General features: G+C 44.8%; 1 protein-coding gene across 1 annotated transcript in view; it reads right to left on the minus strand.

The window, feature by feature from the left end:
* Crtac1 (cartilage acidic protein 1) overlaps positions 1 to 18,703 on the minus strand; it is a 122,744-nt gene extending 104,041 nt beyond the window's left edge. Inside the window, exon 1 of the mRNA XM_051146583.1 lies at positions 18,504 to 18,703. Within this exon, the coding sequence (XP_051002540.1) occupies positions 18,504 to 18,703 (200 nt within the window). The remainder of the gene's footprint in view (positions 1 to 18,503) is intronic.
* Between the last annotated feature and the right edge of the window lie 4,017 nt (positions 18,704 to 22,720).

Genomic DNA, 22,720 nt, shown 5'->3' on the forward strand with positions numbered 1-22,720 from the left:
TCTTGACCCCGTTTTCATGATAGCCCGTAAGTATGTATTTTAAGACTGGTTTTTCAACTCTTTTCCAGTATGGAGATACTTTCTAATATTAAAAAAAAAACAAAACAAAACACCATATACTGGTAGCTGCACGCTCAGGTATTGATAAAGTGCCCACACATAGATGGATCCTCAGACGCCTTATAATAACTCTGTGACCTCTAGGTTGGCATTCACTACTTTAAAATATATGGGAGAATCGCATAGCCATCCCTCTTCCTGCTATCTGCTTGGCTTGTTACAATATAGAAAAGGCTTAGAAACGCTATTTCAGTGCTCTTCTTTTGCTCACTGTCTGCCTTAAGGCTACTAATTTCTTCTGAAATGTGGTCTTTTTGTCCCTTCTTTAATATGCTTAATTATTTAAGAAGCCATGAACTATGATACTTACATTTTATATATCACCTCTTGATTATGCAGGGGCTGATTAATTCATAGGTTGCCCAAGTCATGTCCTCCTCCCTCGTATCCCCATTTTGTTTTATCATTCCATTTCTTATTAGCGTTTTTAAGTCAGAATGGACAGTGGGAGTGAGAAATGATTCTGGATACAAATTATGAATTCTGATGAAGGATTTGGTTGGTGGAAGGTGAAATTATTTCCCAAAGTAAGAATTTCTTTAATTCATCAGGCATATTGATTCTCTCTGAGCTCTGTGAAGGCCGGGGTTGCTCTCGTTCACAACCAACCCCCAGGGCTCAGCAAGGTGCCTGGCACATGGTAGCTTAATAAAAAAAAAATTGTAAAATGAATGAATAAGAGCTGACTAATATAATAGGGCCAAATAAACTTTCTCCCCTGTGAGACATTGATTTATAGGACACCAAGTAAAATGCAAGATACCTTATTTTAGGGTTGTATGTCTGCAGACAACACAGAATAACAATGTTAAAATGACCGTGTTAAAAATTAACAACGGCAATATGCAGTTCTAATTTACAAAACAAAATACACTACCATGGTATCCTTCTGCTAATGGAAGAAGGAACAGGGAGGCGCTGAAGCTGCTGAGGTAAAGGTCAGCCCAGCCAAATTCTTCCTGTTGTATTAGGCTTAAATAAACATATTCACCCCCTGTTGGAGGTTGGTCTGATGTATTTTGATGCGAATTACTGCTTGGTGTCTCTGTGCCCCACTGTCCCTTGCCTAAGAGCCTAACCTCTTTGACCAATAAAAGTCCGTCACACCTGGCCAAGGCAAACGGGATAGGCGGGATAGGCGTGGCTAAGGTTCCAGGGCTTGGGGGGAGGGGGTGGACAGAGAGAATCTTGGGAGGAAGACAGGCCACAGGAGAGAAGAGGAGAAGAAGGCTGCGCCATGGGTTAGGTGGAGGAAAAAGCACATGGCTGGTGTGGATGGAGACTTGGCCCAGATGAAGAACATTAGCAAGTATTTGGCATAATGGATGGGAGGTAGCTTGATAGAAGTTATTAGAAGCAGATGGCATGGGATTGGGGCAGGGATCCCACACCTGCCCCATTATGGGAAGTAGTTTAGGGGATTAATATCTGCCCTGCCCCAGGTTAACTAAGGCTATTTTAAAATATAACAGGTGTCTGTGTCTTGATTGATTGCTAGCAGGTTAGAAAACAAACATTATTAGGCCATACTGGTAAAATAACTGCAACACACCCCCAAACACACAAAGCACTGGGAACTTTGTAACTTCAGGTGCTGTGCTAGGGACTCTGCGTGTCTTATCTCATTTGTCTCTACTACGAGATAGAAAACAGTATTATCTGATAGCCATCAGACAGTTCCCAATATGCCTAGGAATTTTCTTAAGCGCTACAGATTTTTAAAACAGGAATGAACTTGTCTTCTTCTTCTTTTTTTTTTTCCTCAAGTTTTAAAATTAAATATTTATTTTCTCATGAAATGTTAGATGTGTTTGAAAGATTAATTCAGATTTTAGATATGGCTTTGGACGCTTACACACAGTTGTTCTCTCACTAGTTCTTGCCTTTTGGTGTTAGTGACTCTTCTCAAAGGCAAACTTTGATAATGAAGTTTCCCAAACTTTCCAGTCTCCTTCATTTGTGAAAACAAAGAGATGCAGAAGATCTAGTCCACATCCCTGGTGCTGTCCAGGACCATGGTGCTGAAAGAGTTTAACCAAAGCCTTCCCAGTCCCGCCTCAGGGAACAGTGGCTGATGAGAATTGGAGGCATGGCGCTTAGGTGTGGCAACACTTTCCCCAGATTGGAAAGCAACTGTGAAGTCTCCTGGAACAGCCCATCTTATTTGGAGAAGTGGAAGAAAATGCTAAAGATGTTCCTGCTGTTTCTTCTCTCATTGCTTTTAGCTTGGGGAGAAAGGTAACAATAATAGGTTATTGATGAGAAAAATCTGTTTTCCTACAAAGAAAAAATACCAAGAATAATGGTGGAAAATGATATATAGTTTCCTCAGAAAGTTAAAAATACGATCCAGTAATCTTACAGCTAGGTTTGTATCCAAAGAAAGGACAGGTGTATGTTGAAGGGATTTCCTCACTCTGATATTCACTGCAGTACTTTTACAACAGCCAGGTTCTGGAACACAACCATATCTAAGTGCTCGCCAATGGATGGCTAGATATAGAAAATGTGAAATATATAACAGATGAAATATTATTAGGCTTTAAGAAAAGGGGACAGTCCTATAATTTGTGACAACATGGATATGCCTGGAAGACGTTATGCTAAGTGACACAGACAAAGGCCAAATGAACCCACTCACATGTTGAATTTAAGGCTGATAATTCCTTAGCTCTTAGAAGCAAAAAGTAGAAAGCTGGGCGTGGTGGCGCATGCCTTTAATCCCAGCACTCGGGAGGCAGAGGCAGGCAGGGATCGCTGTGAGTTCGAGGCCAGCCTGGTCTACAAAGCGAGTCCAGGACAGCCGAGGCTAACACAGAGAAACCCTGTCTCGAAAAACCAAACCCCACCCACAAAAGAAGCAAAAAGTAGAATAGTGATTGCCTAGACCCAAGGTGAAGGCAGGTGGAACTGGGGGCATGATGGGGGAAAGACACACTATTTTAGCAGGGAGGGGTTAGTTTAAGCAATCTTTTATTCGGCATGGGGCTTATACCTAAAAACAACGTATTATGTTTTTGAAAAATTGCCAGGAGATCACTGACTGTAACTGACCTCACCACAAAAAGTAAGTGTGCGAGGCAATGCATGTGTTAACGAGCTCAGCTAAGTCATCCCACAATGAGGCAGGAGTTGCTCTCATTTCCTAACCTCCAGGGCTCAGCGAGCGTGGAAAAGCTTCGTGTTGTGCACAACTGCCATATGCCATTGTGAGTTTTCAATCCTGGACATGCAAAGCCAGGAAACGGTTCATTCTGGAGAATTTCACTTCAAAGAAAGGAACTAGAAACAACTAGGACTAAAGGCTCCATGGAGCTGTCAGTCCCTTGGGACTACTCAGTCAACAAGTAATTATTGTTATTTAATGAAAAGAAAATGAATATAGAGACCCTGGCTGCAATAGTAAAAGATCAAACCCAAAACATCACAGAGAAATTCCATAGAGGGGTTAAAAAAAGTGCCATATTACTTCAAGTGAAATTCTGTATTTCCAAGAAACTGGACCATTCACTGGGGATATAAACCCCCCAAGTACATTGAGCATGGACGAGTTCTTTCTCTCAAGCACACAAGTTATTTTCAGACACAACTTATCTCTCCAATGACCATGAGGATTTATGGGACAGGATCATATTCATGTATTTGCAAAAGAACTGGGCACACAGTTATGCACACAATAGGTAGGCAGAGAATTTGTTTGCTGAATTGATTGATGCTGCTCTCAAGGCGAAGGCCCTTGAATCAATCACTTCTGAGTGTAGCTAATGTTTATTATTTTCATTAGTTCCCTTACTTAAGAGCCTTCATCCATCCACAAGACCCCTGCCTATTTCATTTCACTGAACACTGACTATGTGCTAGGCATTGTAGGTGCACAGATACACCAAAACACAAATGTCCTACTTTTAGGAACCTGCAGTTTTAGAGAACATTATTGGTCATATGTATCATAATATATACATATATACATTTTGTTTTAGTGTCTTTTAAAATCTGATTCTACTAGCAAAACCCCGTGTTTCAGAAATGTAAGTTAACATAAAGCTATTATATAGCATGGTATTTACAGTTAAAAACAACATATTGTGTTCCTGAAACACACACACACACACACACACACACACACACACACACACACACACACACGCATACATACATATGAAAACAGATGGATTCCAAAGACCCTTCCCTCGGACTAAACGTCTCCTTTGGGTCTCTGGTCTGCAACAGCACCTGGCAGTGGGCTTGCTCTGGCTTGAAAAGAGGCTTGCTCTTGTCTAACTTGTATCGTAGACTTGGTATTAGATGATGAAAATCGCACTAGAGTAGCAGGAAGGTGAGGAGGATTTACTGAGGGTGTGGCCAAGGCATTTCAAACCTGAAGAAGAGTCGTGGGAGACACATAGGTCTAGAGACCTCAGGGACAGGACCGTGCCCTCAATGGCCACCAGATTTTCTCTGGGTGCCTTCATTCTTTAAGGGTTTCCTATGAGTCAAGGAACAGGGTGGGTGGTAGTTGTGACAGGTGCTTACAACTCATGACGGGTGAGCTAAAGGAGAATTTTTTTTTTCTTAGAGTCAAGAGGAAGAAACCGGGTAGAGACACTGATTGGGCAGCCTTAGGTCACAGGGAGCCCTGCACTACTCCTAGTGGACAATGGGCTGCTTTAATTGGTAGCCCACGGGATCCTGGGACTGGAACTTTGTTCTAACGAGTGAGGACTTTTCCTCACAGAGGCTATAAAGGTGCTGCGGAGGGCATGCATCCGATCCTGCCACCTTATTCTGAGCGAAGAGCACCCTGCCAAAGCAATGCTGCTCTCCAATAGTGCTTCCCACAAGTGGGGTCTTCATTGGCTTGCTCTTTTTCCCACTCATGGACAGCATACAGAATGACTACAAAGTTGGCTGAGTCTGTGACTTCACAGGCTACACACAATTTATAAACAGCACAGGAGATGGCAGGTGAGGGTGGTCTTTGATGTGGCAGTCACACACTTTGTTCACTGTTTGCAAAGTCAACAGCAATGACACAACTATGTCCTAGCAACAGACTCTGGTTGTGGGTTATGATTGTTCCGTTTTCTTCCAGAGAAGTCAGGCTTAAGGATCTTGTCTGGTTACATGAAGGCACAGGGCCCACTGAACATGCCAACACACACACACACACACACACACACACACACAGAGAGAGAGAGAGAGAGAGAGAGAGAGAGAGAGAGACAGAGACAGACAGACAGACAGACAGAGACAGACGAACACACACACCGGGGGGGGGGGGGGGAGACAGATAGACACAAACATAGACAAATGCACGCACGCACGCACACACACACACGGGGAGGGCAGAGAGACACACACACACACACACAAACACCCCCACACACTTCCTTGTCTATCTTCTGTGTGTGGAATAAGTTTAAGTATCTCTGAGGAGCTAAAAGACAAGGCATCTGAAGTATGGCTGGTTTGGCTGTTCGTGCCCCTTCCATGCTTTCTGAATGTTAAAGCTTTGAGGACCCCAAGTCTGTTGGGAGCCCCAGACTCCTGTTTACATTTTAATTTAGACTACTAAAGAATCCTCCCACAATAAAACTAGATAAAAACCATATTTTACTAGACTCAGAAATGTAAAAGGAGTCTCTAAAAGCAACCCCATTCACAGAATGGTGAGTGATGAACAGTTGGGAAGAGGACCCAAAAAGCACCATAAAGAATATTACTAACCATTCTTCAGGCAGCACAGTGTCCAGGAAGGGAGAACTTCAGAATCCTACATTAAGCCAGGGCCACTGGAAAGAACCAGTGTTATCAGGTCAGTAGGACCTGTTGCCCTTGGTAGAGGTGGACAGAAAGCCTCTCTGGTAAAATGGGCATTTAGTTTATGACTGTATAGCTCCCATATTGTAAGATCGAGAAAACATAACTAGAAGGCAAACTGCTATAAGTAGGCAGAAATAAACACACACACACACACACACACACACACACACACACACACACACACACACACAAAACCTCTAAGCACTACTGAGGACAGAATTGTCAAATATAGAATATGGCCACATGAGAAATATTCCAAGGGAAAAGAGCAAAAACTCATAAAAGCAGGTGAGCAGTAAAACCACATTTGGAATTATTAGGGAGATTTGGAAAGGATAACGTGAAACTCTTAGAAACAAACAGGGAAAAGTGTATTTGAAATTAGAACTCAGTAGTAGTTCAAATGCAAATGAATGAAGAGTCAGTGAATTGGAGCAGCACAGAGAGGCAACGAAGGACATGCTACAGGCAACGAAGGACAAGCTACAGGCAACGAAGGCCAGGCTACAGGCAACGAAGGCCAGGCTACAGGCAATGAAGGCCAGGCTACAGGCAACGAAGGCCAGGCTACAGGCAATGAAGGCCAGGCTACAGGCAACGAAGGCCAGGCTACAGGCAATGAAGGACAGGCTACAGGCAACGAAGGACAGGCTACAGGCAACGAAGGACAGGCTACAGGCAACGAAGGACAGGCTACAGGCAACGAAGGACAGGCTACAGGCAACGAAGGACAGGCTACAGGCAACGAAGGACAGGCTACAGGCAATGAAGGACAGGCTACAGGCAACAAAAGGACAGGCTACAGGCAAGGCTAAGGACTTGGAAGGCAGGCCGGGAGCCCAGCATGTCTACAAGGAGTTTCCAGAAAGAAAGGGGAGAGAGAAGAACATGGGAACTTTTTCTAAGATGAAGACCGAGAACTACTTGGAGCTGACTTGACTCTTCTGACTTAAGAAGCACAAACTTTTTTTTTCCCCTTCAAACTTCTCAAAAGAAGCTTTGGCTATCTATGGAGATGGCTCGGTAGATATAAGTGCTTTCTGTGAAAACAGGAGACCCTGAGTTTGAGTCTTTGGCACCTATGTAAAAGTTGGGCATGGCAGCATATGTCTGTAGTCCCAGCAAGGGGCTGGTGACACGCAGATCTCAAGCTTAGTAGCCAGCTAGTCTAGGCAAATCTGTCGGCTTCCGGTTCAATGAGAGATGCTGTCTCAAAGCGAGGATGAGGATGGTGGTGGTGGTGGCAGTGGCGGCAATGATGACGACAGTGACTATGTCAGCTTCTATTCTCCATACACACGCACAGGTGCATACACATATGAACACATACACACCACACACCCACAAAAGAGATTCCTATTTCTACATGTGGCTGTGAAACTATAAGATACAAAAAGAGTGGGGGTGGGGGGAGAAGAAAAGAGAAGGACAAGTAGCAGATTGTCTACGAAGAAATGCCATTACTAGAAATAGGCATCCAAAGCAAAAACCAGCAGCTAGGAGACAGTGAGAAAATAATCTTTGGTCTGAAAAACATCTTTCCAGAACAGAGACACAATAAAGATATTTTTAGAGAAAGAAAAACCTGGGAGTTTACCAGCATCTGGCACAGAATAAAGAACATTCAAAATGGGGTAATACCAAGTAAGGGGGAAAAATGATCCCAGTGGCCTTTCTGAGATGCAAGGAGGAAGATGAACAAGTAAAAAAATGCTATAACTATAAAACATAGCTTTTATATAATAATAACACTGTAACGGGCAGGGTTAATAAAGAGCAAGTCTAAAACACCCTCCCATGCTAAGAGGACACATGCACAGTTAGAGTGTGCTGGGGGCCTGTATTGTTCCTGAAGGAGGTTAGGATAATTTTAGAGTTTGCACAGTTAAAATGTATCATAAAAATTCAAACTAAACCACAAATAAAAGAGAAGTAAAGGGTATTAACCCCAAATCAATAGGCAAGAACAAAAGAAAAATTAAAAACCCAGTAGCTTCTCTTATTTTCAATTTTTAAAAGCCCTTTAATAAATAAAACATTTTATTTTTTACAAAGTCTTATTGTGTAGCTCAGGGTGGCCTCCAACTCAGGCTAATCCTCCTGCCTCAGCTTCCTGAGTGCTGAGTTTACAGGCCTGCAAGCACCACCTCATCTTGCTATTGTAGTTTAAAAGGAAAAAGAAAAACAGCTTTTAAAAACATGGGAATGAACAAATAATAGAAAGAAGCATAGGAACCTGAGCAGTTTGATGCTCTCATTTTATAGAAGCTGACTAAATCCTTGGAGACCATTGGGTGTGACCAAACAGTCAAAAAAAACCAAAAAAACAAAAAAACAAAAAAACCCAACAACAACAAAAAAAAAAACCAACCAAGTTAGAAGTACCTGCCTCAGATAAGCACACAAAACCCCCACATAAAGATTGTAAAAAGTGTACTCTGTGTGGCAGCTTTCTCTCACTACAAAACCAGAGCTCTGCTAGCAGGGTTCGGGGCTCACTGTTTCAGAGGTTTTATTGGCTGGCCTGTTGCTCTGGGGCCTGCAGGAAGGGAGCACATCATGGTGCAAGCGCAAGCCAGACCAAAACCCGGTCACTCACGGCTAAGACATGAAGAAGGAAGAGGGAGGAGAAAAAGCTGGAGCCCTAGCATCCCCTTTGGGGTGAGCCATGCCCCCAGCGACTGATAGCCTCCCAAAGCTTACACCTCTCAAAGTTTCCATCACCTCCTAACAGTGCCAAGCCGGTAACAAAACCCTTAACCGAGGGGCTTTAGTGGGCCTTTGACGCCCACACTAGGTAGCCCGGGAAACACTAAAGAAAAGAAAACCTACCAGCTATGCCATCAGGCCAAACGTGTGATTAAGGATGGATGAAGAAACTTCATATCGATGATGGATCCACTCACCAAGAAAAACACGAGAATTGTAAAGTTGTACCTAATAAATTTGCTCCGGCATATATAATACAAAAATTGACAGACTCCGAGAAGAAAATGGGCCACCACAGTAGGGCAGTGAAAAATAAGCTTCTGGGTTATTAATATGACAAGCAGGAAAAGGTTTAATAAAGATTATGATTTAAACAACACACTAACAGGCTGGATTTGACCGGGCTTATAGAGAACTGTGCTGGCATCTTTTACCACCCCTGGGATCCCGAGCAGATCCCTGGACCTCAGTTTCCTCATCTGCAAAGTGGGGCCAGCACTGCAGAGTATTTGAATCCAGTCTGAGGCCTCACTGGCGATAAAGCTCACTGTTGCTTCATGAGTCTTTAGAAGAAGAGGAAGAGCTGCTGACTCAATGCAAGCTGCCAACTGGAAATCACATGTCAGTTTGGGAGATATTAAAATGTAACAAAAATTGTGACTTGGAGTCGATGACATGCTGTTTCTTGTGTGGGCCGCTGTGGTGGTTAAAATGAGAAGGAATTCCCTGTTGGTTTTTTTTGAAGGTCTTTGCCTTCAAAACTGGTTTACAAGCAGGTGAGGGCAAGCAGGGCAGATCACGCTGAAACTCAGAAAGGGGCACGCTTCCTTTTGATGGCTTCAAATCTGCGTGCATTTAGAAAGCAGCAAATCTGCTTCCCAAGTCAGCAGGCCTTGAGAGGAGAGGGGAAGGCTGAGTCAGAGGCCTCCGGAGCCCACGCTGTAGAGCTGCCAACGGTCAACGGCTCTCCTTTGCCTGGCAGTGAGGCTGGGGGCGCTAAGAAGGCCAGTCCATCACTTACAAAATGGGGAGGAGAGAAGCTTCAAAGCAAGTGACGGGAGACAAGAGCATACGCTGACTTTTTGAATGGATGAAAAATTCAGGTTGCTAAAAGTAGCCTTGCCGTTTGCGGCAGCGGCAATTTTAGTGTCTTAATTATATTACTATTTTTGAATGGCTTTTTATAAAAACTCTTTACTTCTTTGCAAAAATCAGGGCTTTTTGTTGTTGTTGTTGTTGTTGGTACCATGCCCTTTAAAAACAAATTCAAAAACAAATAAATGACAACAAGGAAGTGTGACCAGCTTTGACCTGAGAGGCCTACGATGTCCCCTCACTAAACAGACCTATCTGACTACCTCTCCTCTGCCCCCTTAGGTGCCTCTGTGAGTCTCTGGATGACCTCTGACCTCCAGGGGTGCCTGTAGCTCTTGGATGGTGACCTCCAGGGGTGTTTTGTCTCATGAATGACACTAGCTATTTGGGACCTTCCTAGTTTGGGTGTGTTTGTCCCATTAGAGACAGTGAGTAACAACCTTGTTACAAACCCTGAGTCGCTTCTGCCTCTAGCCAATCATGGTACCAGGAGCCCAACAGTGAGTTATAGGTGGGGTTCATCCAAGGTCACCAAGGAGCAAAGTGGTGTTTGAGGAGATGGCTCCACATGAGGAGATGGCTTCCACAAGTAGTTCAACCCCCAGGATCTACTCTCCTTCCAAGGAGAGAAGAAACAAGTCCTGAAAAATGTCCTCTGACCTCCATGGCGGTGTGAAGTGGTATGCCTGCCCTTCACATAATAATAATAACAAATAGTTTTTTAATTAAAAACTTATTTTTAAAACTAAGCCATGTTCCTCTGACAGGAAACAGACACTGATTTTGAGAGATGCATTTGTTGGAGAGATGCATTGTATTGTTGTGAAATTATAAAAATACCGTTGTTAAAATTCTCTGAGGTGATGGCCATCACCTCTCTGAAAAATGACACCAAGCACTTGACCTTTTACGCACTGTATTTGGTTCCTGTGGCTGCTGAGACAAATCACCCCAAACCTAATGGCTTAAAGCAGAACAAATTGATTATCTTACCATCGTGTGTATTAGACAGCTGATGTTGGTCTCGCTGGGCCAAAATGAACCGTTGGCAAGGTTGTTGCCTTCCAGGGATGCTGGGCAATGCTCCTTCACTTCAGTAGTACCTACAGTGTTGTCCCCTGGCCTGGCTCTTGGCCCTTCCCTCTACCTCCAGTGCCAAGAAGAGAGGGCAAACTGTTCCTATCTTGGATTACTTTCACCTCCTCTTCTACCTCCCATTTGCCTGTTGTAAAAGTGCTATAATTATGTGGGAGTAACCTCCCCATCAAAAGGTCATTAGCATGATCACATCTGCAAAGTGCCTTCTGCCACGTAAGAAAACATTCATGGTTCCTGGGGACCAGGGCCACAGGCCTTTTTGGGTGGCTGTTGTTCTACGCCCTGCAATCCTGCCCCTTTTCTGTGTGTGTGCCTGCGGACAGGAAGGACATAGAGGCCTGGGTCTTTTGAGCTGGCTGGCAGAGTCTGTCGCCTGCCCTTGTTCGTGGCTGCCCAGGGCTGCAGAGCAGGAGGCATGCATGCAGCGACGAGATATTTCTGGAAAGCCTGCTACACACTGCTGAGAGCTCTTCTTAGGGAAGTTTTGAGAATGGGGTAAGAAAGGCCTAGCGGCTCTAACAGGGTCTTACAGTACTCAGCGTCAGGGGCCAATCGTGCTGTACCACAGCTGAAGACTCAGCATCCACGATCACTCTTCCGTGACACCGATGACAATGAGTCTCAGGGTTAAAGGTGACCCGTTTAAGAAATACATTTTTTTTTCTTCAGAGAAGGCTTTAGAGGAAGTCCTTTTTTTTTGCTGTTTGAATTAGAAAGTATTGAAGTTCCTCTGCCTGGGTTTTAACAGCAGCAGCAGGTTCTGCGGAGGGAGAATAGTCCTCGTTCTTTCTTGGAACTGTTAATCTAAATTGATAAAGTTCAGATCCTGGGACGTGGGTGGCTGCATGTATAATAGGGGCTCAGACAGCTGTTGAACTAAGTAATCCCCAAGCTTACTTTTTGCTTACAGCCTATGAATAAATAGAAAAAGATCGAAACTAGGAGCAATCTAGTGATGGCCATTAAAACTTAAAACATACATTTTTTTCCTTAAGCCAGCATTTCCACTTCTTGCTATCTACCAAAAAAAGTTTGTATATGTTTGTAAGGACAGCGTGCAGTGTGTCAATACCTGCAGTGGTTGGAAATGAGAAGCAACGTAAAGCCCACTCGAAAAATGAAGAAATGTGTATGATATGCCCGCGCTAAATAACTTTTAAAAAGATACATGTACTTACTTGAACATCTATACAGGGGAAAAAAAAAAAAAAAACCAAGTGTGACACTATGCATCACAGTGACTCCTCCCAAAATTAAGTGTATATATATATACAATAAAGAATAGGTAGATATCTATCATCTATCCACCTATATCCCTATCTCTCTATCTACAAACAAATACCAAACTGGAAACAATTGTTATTCTGAGAGTGACTGAGGTGAGCATGCAGGAGAGGGCAGAGGTTGGGAAAGGTGGATTTTTACCTTCATGAACTATATTGTCTGATTATTTATTTATTTATTTATTTATTTATTTGCAATGAGATATATTTAAGTGTAATTAAAAGAGAAACAGTTTACAGTAGAAACAGAAACTGGGGCCTGAGTAGATCACTCTGCTAATAAAGTACTTGCCATATGAACATGAGAATTTGGGTTTGGATTCTCAGAACCCACAGCAACGAGGAGGTCTGTAACTCCAGTGCCTAGGGTGGGGCGGGGAGCAGGTAGATCCCTGGGGCTTATTGACCAGACAGCCTCACCAAATCAGTGAGTTCCAGGTTCAGTGAGAGACCCTGCCTCAAAACTAAATATATAAGGAGGAGAACAATAAAAGAAGACGCCATATTGACCCTCTAATGTCTACATGCTCAGACAGACATGTGGGAGTACGTCTGAACACAAACGTACACATAAAAACCTCTATGTCACACACACATATATACAGAAACCAAACGAGATAATGTAAAAGTTTAAGATAATATCAAAACTTTTGAACAAATGTATCATTTGTGTGTGTATACTAATGCCCATGTGTGTGCAGGTCCATATGTGTGACCAAGTACAGATACATACATGTAAGCATGTGTGTTGACATTGGAGCAATCTCCAGCATTGGTCCTCAGGCACCAGGCACCTTGTTTTTGAGACCGAGTCTCTTCATGGCCTGGAACTCAAAAAGTAGGCTAGGTTGGCCAGTCAGTGAGTCCCATGGATCTGCTGGTCCCTGCCTTCCCAGGTCTGGGCGTATAAGTGTTTCCACCATGCCAGCACTTTTTGCCTGAGTTCTGGGGAGTCAAGGACTTTACCAACTGGGCGACCTCCCCAGCCCTAAAACATTTTTTTTTTAGCCAACAGGACTGAAAGTTCAAACATAGTTATTCCTGTTTTGTTAAAAGCATATGTATCTGTGTGTACATCTGTATACATTTAGACATGAGCTTTAACATAGCATAGAAACCTAAATGTATTTCTATGCACATGGAACCTATTATTTATGACACCTGTCTACTCAAAGCATGCATATGCATGCACGGCAACCACACAAATCTGCCTACAGTTATAATACCATGGTAAGTGCTGATTTAGTTAAATCATAGATAAATATCCTATTCTTTTTCATTGTTCTTATTATCTTTAGTGGTGTCTCCTATATGATCATGATTAATCAGGTAATTGAATACAGTTTGCCTTTTAAATAATTCAATTAGCTTTAGTAAATTAAAAAAAAAAAAAGTTCCCTGACATAGTTGCAAAATTGGGAGGGAAAAAAGCAAAACAAAACAAAACATTGCTTTAGAATCTGCAGCGTCCTTTAAGTGAAACCCTCCCGAGTGTGAAGAGCACGCTAAGGTTTTACCAAATGAATGCTCTTTGTGTAGAAAAACTGATCTAAATCATGGTTTAAACTTTACAACCACTACAGTCTCTCCACTGGAGCCAGCTCCTGCGGGTAACAGGGCCAGAAGGGTGATCTCAGACCTGCGGGGATGGCCCTTACACCGCTGCTGCTGTAAAGGATTGCAGCAGATTGACACCGACAGGAATCCCTCTCCAGACTCCATGAGACTGGAGATTGGGTGTTTAGTTCCAGTGAAAAGAAGAGGGAAGCCACTGGGCTTTCCATTTGCCCAGGGAACAGTCCAGAAGACCCTCAATGGTCTGTGCGTGCGCAGCCTTCTCTGGGGGCGATCAAGTCCTCCCCTCGCCCCCACAGGGAGGCAGCTATCCGCAGACCTCAATCATGCACCTGCCGGTTAGCAGATAAGCCCTCCATATGCGCAGGCACTCGCCCAGCTGTGGCAGAGGAGCGGTGAGCCGCCCCTTCCCTCCCCCATCCACGCAGAACAAAGGGCGGTCATTTTCTGCTCCTCCCAGAGTCAGAAGCACGCACACGCCTTCCATCACAATTAACTCAAGAATCCGAAACACAACACAAACCCACCCGCAACATGTGCAAAATCAATGCCGTCAATAGCCAGACCGAGGATACTGAAAAAGCAAAGCAAAACAAACCTATTCAAAGAGTAAATACTCAAAGTAACAGGGGCTGCGGTCAGACACACTACAAGGTCAACAAATCCAAGGCAACTTCAAGTACTAGATGCCTTATAAACCAAAGAGCTGGCCATTTTCCCAGGGGTTGCAAAAGTAAATGCATTCAGGGATGGGCTAATAAAAAGATCTGTAAGATAATAAGTGGGCCTGCCCCTACCAGACACCCAGTGCTCCGGGTAGAGGCATTCCAATTCAATTTTTAAAACTATCAACTCCTGCGACATGCCTCTTAGAGAGTCTACAATCAGACAGAGAAGGAAGCAAAATTTAATACTGGTGCAGGGCGCACGAAAGAGTAAGAGTCTAAATCAGAGATGCTGCCAGGGACTCAGTAGATGAGAGGCAGGGCAGGAATCCTGGCTGTCTCTATGTGAAGCAATGGTGGCTTTATATCTTCAAGGCAACAACGAAACAAAGGCTAAGGGAAATGGCCTATTAAGCTCCCATCCGAGGGGCCCAGATTAGTCAAATCAATGTTGGCCTGAGTAACTGAGCTGGATGGCAGAAGGATCACCACTTCGGATGATGCTCAGTGCTCTGCTCATCCACACACTACAGGACTGGCCTTGTCGGGAGGCAAGAGGTGGACTAAATGACCTCTCAAGGTCCTGATTTAAATACGTCTGTGTAGTCAACTCTTGGTTATCCAGCCCAAAGGAGAAGACAGTGACAAATCATCCTAAGCTGTAGATAATAAAAGTCGTATTTGCCTTTGGAATGTATGTTGGTACTTAAATTAGAACGTGTCTTCCTGATGCTCCACAAATCCACAATGCTTTGCAACAGCCACAGAGAACCGCTGACCTGCAGCTGGGAGGCGGCCTGATTTCTCCGTTTTCACTTATCCCATTCTCCCTGTAACTCTTTTCCCTTTGGGCAAGCAACAAATACATTGCTCGGAGTGACTTCTGTAGCTGCCTGGGAGAGGACCAGGGGCCAGGACACTACGATCTAGACCTTGTTTCCAAAGGGTAACTCTATCACCCTACAGGACCAGGGCAAGCTGGACATGGGGTAGTCATTCTACACTGACTGAGAGTGACAGTCTAGTTTCTCGGCCTCAGAGGACACAAGAGCGAGACAAGGCCTTGTGGGAGAGGGGGGTGAAATGCACAGCCATTGCTCAGAAAGGAAGGAGCCGAATGCTCAAGGAATTCAGGAATAACTGAAGATGGCGCTCAGAATGAGACGCTCGGAAGCCATGTTTAAGCCAAGGCTTCGGTAACGGACATCAACAATGGTTCTGTTGGGTACACGCACTACCTTTGACCTGAGAAAGAAAAAGAGAACTTTTTTTTTTTTGGGGGTCCAGACTGGGTCAGGATGAGCTCGGGGCTGAGAGTTTCTCTGTGCCCTGCTGTTTTTGCAGCTGGAAGATGAATCACGAGGAGGGTGGTGCGGCCTCCTGCTACTGTGTCAGCATGCCTCGGAGAGGGGAGCCTTTAAAGAGGCAGAATGAAAGGGACTTGGGAGAGGCCCTTGCATCTTCCTCCATGGGAGCTTTTTTTTTTTTTTTGCTCTTCAAGGCTTTTTTCATGCCCCAGGGGGACCATGGGAAAAAAGTGGGTAACCACAGGAGGGCAACAAAAATCTCCTGAAGTGGCCATGCAGGGGGAGGACAGGGCAGAGGAAACACCAGGGATATGGGCTGCCTAAGATACTGAGGCCATAGACAACCTCCCTGTGGAGGCAGTGAGACACTTTCCATGGTGGGGGGAGGGGGAGCATGGTAACACCCGGCAGGTGTTCCACGAGAGCAAAGGAGGGCACAGGGACTTGCTGTTCACAGGCCTTAGGTTTTCCATAGTAACTAGTGAGAAAAATGAGCTCATATCAGGATCCTAGTTGAATAAAGAGCATACCCATCATGCTTAGGGGTGGTAGTGGGGGAGGAGGAGGGAAGTGGTGTTCTCTGTCCTCTGGCCCCAGGGCTTCCTTGGAAGAGGTTCCTGTCCCATCTTAGAAACAAGAAGGTGGCATGTTTCTCTGGGAACTACACTGGGCACGGTTTGGCTTCTCCCTGCTTCAGGGGACATCTGGGCACTACAGGATGAACAGAGGTGAGGCGCCCGGCTCACCATGGGAGAAGTGGATCCCTGCCACCGTCTGTATTTGCACTGTTTTTTATCATTTTCTGTTCTTTAAGCAGAACTGAACCGCCAGCTTGAAATGTGGCTATTTGATTAGAATTAGAAATTCAGTTCCTTGAACTGGGCATGGTGAGGCATGTCTGTAAACCCAGTACCAAGGTATTGCAAGCTTCAGGGCATCCAGAGTACATATCAGAAGATGGTATCCAAAAATACAGCAAAGAAGGAATTCAATCCCTTGACCATGTTGGCTGTACTTCAAGTCTTAATTGTCACATGTGCCCGCCTAATGAACACCATACTGGGTAACACCACTTGGCTTCTAGAAGGTCTAGCATCGAATAATTCTCAAAAACAGAGCTGAAGTACAAAGTTTGGCAACTATTGGGTTAAATATGGTTAAACCTAAAACCAATTCTTCACTGTGAGTTGTCACACCTGCCTGTAACCCTAGCACTTGAGGGGTGGTGGTAAAAGGAATTAAAGGCTAGCCTCAGCTACATAGCAAATTCAAGACTAGCCTGGGATAGATGAGACCCTTTCACAGAAATGTTTAAAACCAATTAATTCTTCCATTTCTGAGGACAGCACTTTTGACTGTTCCTCATGACTGCTACAAATAATGCCACCTGTTAGGTACTTGGTTCTATGGCACCAAAAAAAGCTCAGGCCTCCTAGAACTAGGCAGATGGCCCCTGCTATGTTTTTGTTACTGGCTAATTTTTGAAGTGATGACTAAACTTTGTAGAGTTTGGTAACTCTAGGACACCTATATATGTATGTGTCCTATATACATATATATATATACATATACATATATATATATATGTTATACAAAGAAAGGTAATTATTGGGCTGGAGAGATGGCTCAGAGGTTAGGAGCACTGGCTGCTCTTCGAAAAATCCTGAGTTCAATTCCCAGAAACCACACGGTGGCTCACAACCACCTATAACTCCTGACCTACAGGAGCTATATGCAGGTAGAACACTGTATATGTAATAAATAAAATTAAAATTAAAAAGGAAAAGGCAATTGTTGTCATTTGTTTGGCTTTCAGAGACAGAGTCTCACAGTACTCCTCCATCTCCCAAGTGCTGGAATCACAGGTGTGTACAGCACGCATGTAGTGGTGGGGGCTGAGCCCAGGATATCATGCCTGTTGGGCAAGCAATCTGTCAACCAAGCTATGTTTCCTTCTCTCCACCTTTGGGTCCCAACTCTTCACCTCTATGTGGGGTGATACTGTTGTCAGAGGGGCGACGGCAATGCGTGTGGAATATGAAGTACAGAGCCTGGCACGCACTGACGCTCAATAAATAGCAAGTATCTGTGGTGATTGGCAGAACTTACGATGCACTCTCACACGCGATAGCCGAGTGAGGCCTCAGGACAAGTTACCCGAGCGATCCCTCCCTTCCAGATGACGCATGTGAACCTCAAGATCGTACAGCTAGAAAGCTGTACACCCAGGGCATGGCTTGAAACCATCTGAACTCCGAGTCTCTGCTCTTGAAGCTGCACACAATATTACTTTTTATTTTTCTTTCGGAGGAGCAGCAAGCAGCATGCCTGGCCAGGGGAGGCTTTAACTATCCCTCTTGATTTCCATCTTCACTCTTCTTTGAAATGGCTAATTAACGTTTTCTTAGCCTTACGTAAAGTGCCATGAGAGTCAGTGAGCATGCCGCAACCCTTCTGCACACTAACACTTTTATGTCCTGCCGGGTAGAACATCTCTGAGAAGGAAGTAATACCTGCACGACCAAGGACGCTGATGTGTGACAGGAGGCCGCCTTGAAAAGCCTATAGACTCAATAGCTTTCCTCTAAGCTGCCCAACCCCCCCCCATCCCCCCACCCCCCCCCCCCGCCGCTGTGGCAAAGGGCAAAGGCACAGCATCCTAAAACTGCAGCTCAGCCAGCCAGGCTGCTGCTGACCACAAGGGGCTGCAGACCCCAGTGAGAACAAGCATTTGCCACTGCACTGTGTTTTGGAGTTACTGTCACACAACCGTGTCACCAGAAGAGCTGACTGATATATCTGTCAAACTCAGGGTGGGAGGCACTTACCCTGCCACAACGATCTCAAAGTCCCCATCATGGTCCACATCCGTCACTGCCACTCCATAGTTGAGCTGGGTGGGGTTGCTGTCATAGTCAGGGGGCAGAACTGAGTTGGTGACTGCAGTGAACATGGGCTCAGCCCTCTGGGATCCCCCAGTGAGGGGCAGAAGCCACAGCGGCAGCAGGAGCAAAGCCATCCTGACCATCTGAAAGCAAAAGTTAATAACTTTACTGAAAGGTACCAGAGCTGAGTAGCTGGGCAAATCCCCTCCAGGGAGGCCATGTGGGTGTTCTGCCCTGTCCCAGCAATTGGAGGACTATTCACTGCTTTTTGAGCTCTGTCTCTGTTATCTTGTATAAAGCCACAACCTGCCTCCACTACAGACCTGCTTCCCACCCCCCCTTCTGTAGGACCCATCACCGTACCACATGCAATGGGATTTACTATGCATCACACTTGGTTACTGCCTGTCACCCTCTGCTAGAGTACAAGATCCACTTTGGCATGGATATTTGTCTGTTTCATTTACTTGATATGCACCAAGCTAAGGACAAGGTATGCAAGGAGCAGTCGGTACATATTTGAGGAAGGAAGGAAGGAAGGAAAGAAGGAAAGAGGGAAGGAAGGATCTCCCATATTCTGAAAGAATGAAGAAAAGAACAGATGCCAATGCAGAGTTGGGGGTGAAACCCTCACAGGTCACTGGGTCTAGAGCAACAATACAGGTAGCGAGAGACTGCTCTCCTGTGGGACCTACCCCAGAGGTAGCCTGGCACATCCCCCAAACCAAGATCCTTCCCAAAGGCTGTTGGTCATTGCCTCCAGACTAAGAGGCAGTCAAGGGATGCATTCCAGCAAGGTCTGGCGGGTAGCACATCATTCACTTGGAGAAATTAAACCATTGTGTGCGTGTTTTATTATAAATTAATTATGTATAATGCATTTTATAATTCATTATTATATCTCTAACATAACTCAGGGTGTTGCCAAGCAGCCTGGGGCCATGGGAGCCAGTGGCACTCACCCAGGAGACAGCTGGGAATGGCCAGGGAGGTGGAACTCCACCTGCTCTGAGCTGGAGGAAAAGACATTTAGACTGCTGAAGCGAGCGCCTCTCTAAGATTCTGCCTTAGGCAGAGAATGGGACCTCACAGAATGTCCCCGAGACTCTCTTGGAATTCCAGAAAGCCCGTGCAGGTCCAATCCACCAGCCAAGCACTACCGTCTTGCCTTCAGAAGGCAGCAGGCCTCCCCCTGATAGAACTTGGCTGCTTGCTTGTCAGCGCATCTGGCAGCAGAGAACAAGGCTGAGCCGGACTGACATCTTAATGAGGGAAGAGCAAAGGAGATCTGAAGACTGTCTCCCCATATGGAGACAGATGCTCCTGCCAGCAAATGAGCTTGTGCTCCAGGTCAAGGACCCAAAGGCCAAAATGGGGGGTCCAGGCACTGCCTTTAGATCTAAACAGAATCTGAAGCCTTCCTGATGTCTTGCTGAGAAGAGAAATGCAGGGGCAGGGCTCCATCGCAGGGCAGAAACTACACAGGATCTACCCTTAAAGGAGCTTCTAGTAGTATCATGTTCGAAGTACCCAAGTTGGGAGTCATGATACCAAATGAAGTCATTCCAAATTAAGAGTCCTCTGGCTAAGACAGCATCTTCTACTGGGCTGTTGAATCACTAAAGACAAACACACTGCTCTCAGAGTTCTGCAGCATCGTAGGACATTTGGCCGGGTAAGGAAACCAAGAGCCATCTCTACAAGCAGCTGTGGGCTGGAGGATAAAGAGGATTTAATAGGTAGGGTGGACACAATGAAGTGTGGCACGGATCTAAAGGTCACTAGCCTTTTTGTTTTACTTTCCTTTATTGAGAGCATGACTTCTATTGAAGGGACAATCGCGAACTTCTACTTGAGAGCCAAATCCAATTGATTGGCAGCGGCTGGGGTGTGCGATCAGCTTCCAACACCTACAGGAGAGTAGGCTCCTAGCAGCTAGTCAGTTCCTTCCAGGCTTTGCAGCTGCAGTTTGGATTTTTACCGCAGCAGGGGCCAGATCGTTGTAGGGTGATGATGCCTAACTGGTAAAAGAAAAAAATTTTTTTCTAAAAAGGAAAAAGTCCTGTGACCCAGCCTCTTGATTTTTGCCTCTTCTCTGGGGTTAAAAAAAAAAAAAAAGGCGTTCCTAGGGGTTGACCTCAGCTTTGTTGGGTGATCTTGACAAGTTCTACTATCACTGGGTTCCCACACTCTCCTTTGAAATGAAGGTTTGGGAAGAGACCTCTGAGGGGCCTTTCTGCCTCCAAGACTCTATGATGGATAAAAGGAAGTTTTTAAAGGAGATATTCAGAAGTCTCCACTCCATGTCCGCCAACTGTTTCTGCAAGTCTCATACCAACCTGTATGGTTTCTCTGTCTGAGGATTTTAAACCCATTTTAAAGAAAACAGCTTTCTGCCAGAGTCCTGCAGTATTTCCCTCTAAAAGGCCAGGGCTGGAGAGGACAGACTGTTAGTAACATAGATCCCAAATTCTCTGAGCAGAGTGGATCAGTGGGGGGTGGGGGCTTCACCTACAGGGGGTTGGGACTTAGGGTTTGTGTTCCCCATGTTTAATTCCTCTCTTATGCCAAAGGTACCCCGAACACCCTGTCCTGGGGTGCGAAGGACCAGCTTTGGGAAATGAGATGGTCAGTGCTGGGCTATTAGGAAACAGTGATAGTGAAAAGCTTGGGTGAAGCCATGGTAACCGCACCTGCTCCTCTCACTGATGTGCTCCTCTGCATCCTGGCTACTCAGAGTGGTCCACAGAGCATCGGAAGCATCACTTAGGAGCCTCTTAGAAATGCAGAATGTTGGGCATCGCCCCAGACCTAATAAATCAGAATATCCATTCTAACACGATTTCAGGTGATTTGTATGTATGTTAAATTTTTAAAAAACATTGCACAGTCTTGGCTATACATTGAAATCACATGAGGAGCTTTAAAAAATTTTTCATGCCTAACAGTGATGTCTTAGATAAGATACCAAGAGCACAGATGACAAAAGAAAAACTAGGCAAGATGGACCTTATCAAAATTAGAAGCTTTTGTGTGTCAAAGAACACCATCCAACGTATGAAAGGCCAACCATGGGATGGGCATAAATATTTGCCAATTATACACCTGATAAGTTGTTATTATCCACGATATATCAACAAAACATGCCTACAACATAACAGTTAAAAAAAAGAAAGAAAGAAAAAGAAAAAGAAAAAGAAAAGAAAAAAAAGAAAGAAAGAAAGAAAGAAAGAAACAATCTGATTCAAAGTCGGCAAGGGACCTGAATAAACATTTTTCTATATATGAAGATGTCCCCCAGAGTACGGAGCCCCGCAAGTTATAGAGCAAATGCAGATCAACACATTGACATATTTCACTCCCATTCAGGTGACTGCAACAACATAATAAAAACGCAGAGAATAACAGATGCTGGTGAAGATGGGGAGAGCCTCGGAGCCTGCACATTGCTCGGGGGAGGGGAAATGGCACAGCTGTGTGAGAAGACGGTACAGGTACAGCGATTCTTCAAAGACCTCACAATAGAGTTACTCTGAGATCTAGGAATTCCACTTCTGAGTGTGTACCCCAAGACCAAAAGAGGAAACTGATTTTCAAAACTCGATTGCATTTACTGTATGCTGGTTGTCTTTTTCTTGGGTGCAATCCCTCTCTGGCTTAGGAACAATTTGTTCCTTTTCTGTGAGGGTGGTCTTTGTGAGCAGGGGAGCTCCTGTATAGGTTAATGAGTTCTGGAGGTTTAGCAGCCCATCTTGGGTGTTTTGTTCACTCAGGTACGATGAGTGGCTAGAAAATCTACATCTAAACTCTTAAGTTTAATACTTTAAAGCATGGGCAGAAAAACTCCACACTCAGCCCTGTCCATGAGCCACTGCCTGGTCAGCACATACCACTTCACCGCGGAAACTGGATGGCTCTGGTTGTTTGTTTAAAGAGTTGCCTTTCAGGATGCACGCCCCTGAAGGTCTGGCCTGTTTGAGAGATGTTTCTAAATGGGACGCAAAGACATGGACCTCTTGACGAGTATGATTTTGTGGAGTTTTCTCCATCAAAAAAGCAATGAACTCCTTTCTCAAGTCACCCCATACTGCTTAATGGGAGAGCGAGAGCAAGGCCTTCTGGGAGAATTCAGGAGAAATAGCTAGCTGCACACCTATGTA

This window comes from Acomys russatus, chromosome 5 (genome assembly GCF_903995435.1).
Source record: "Acomys russatus chromosome 5, mAcoRus1.1, whole genome shotgun sequence".
Lineage (NCBI taxonomy): Eukaryota > Metazoa > Chordata > Mammalia > Rodentia > Muridae > Acomys > Acomys russatus.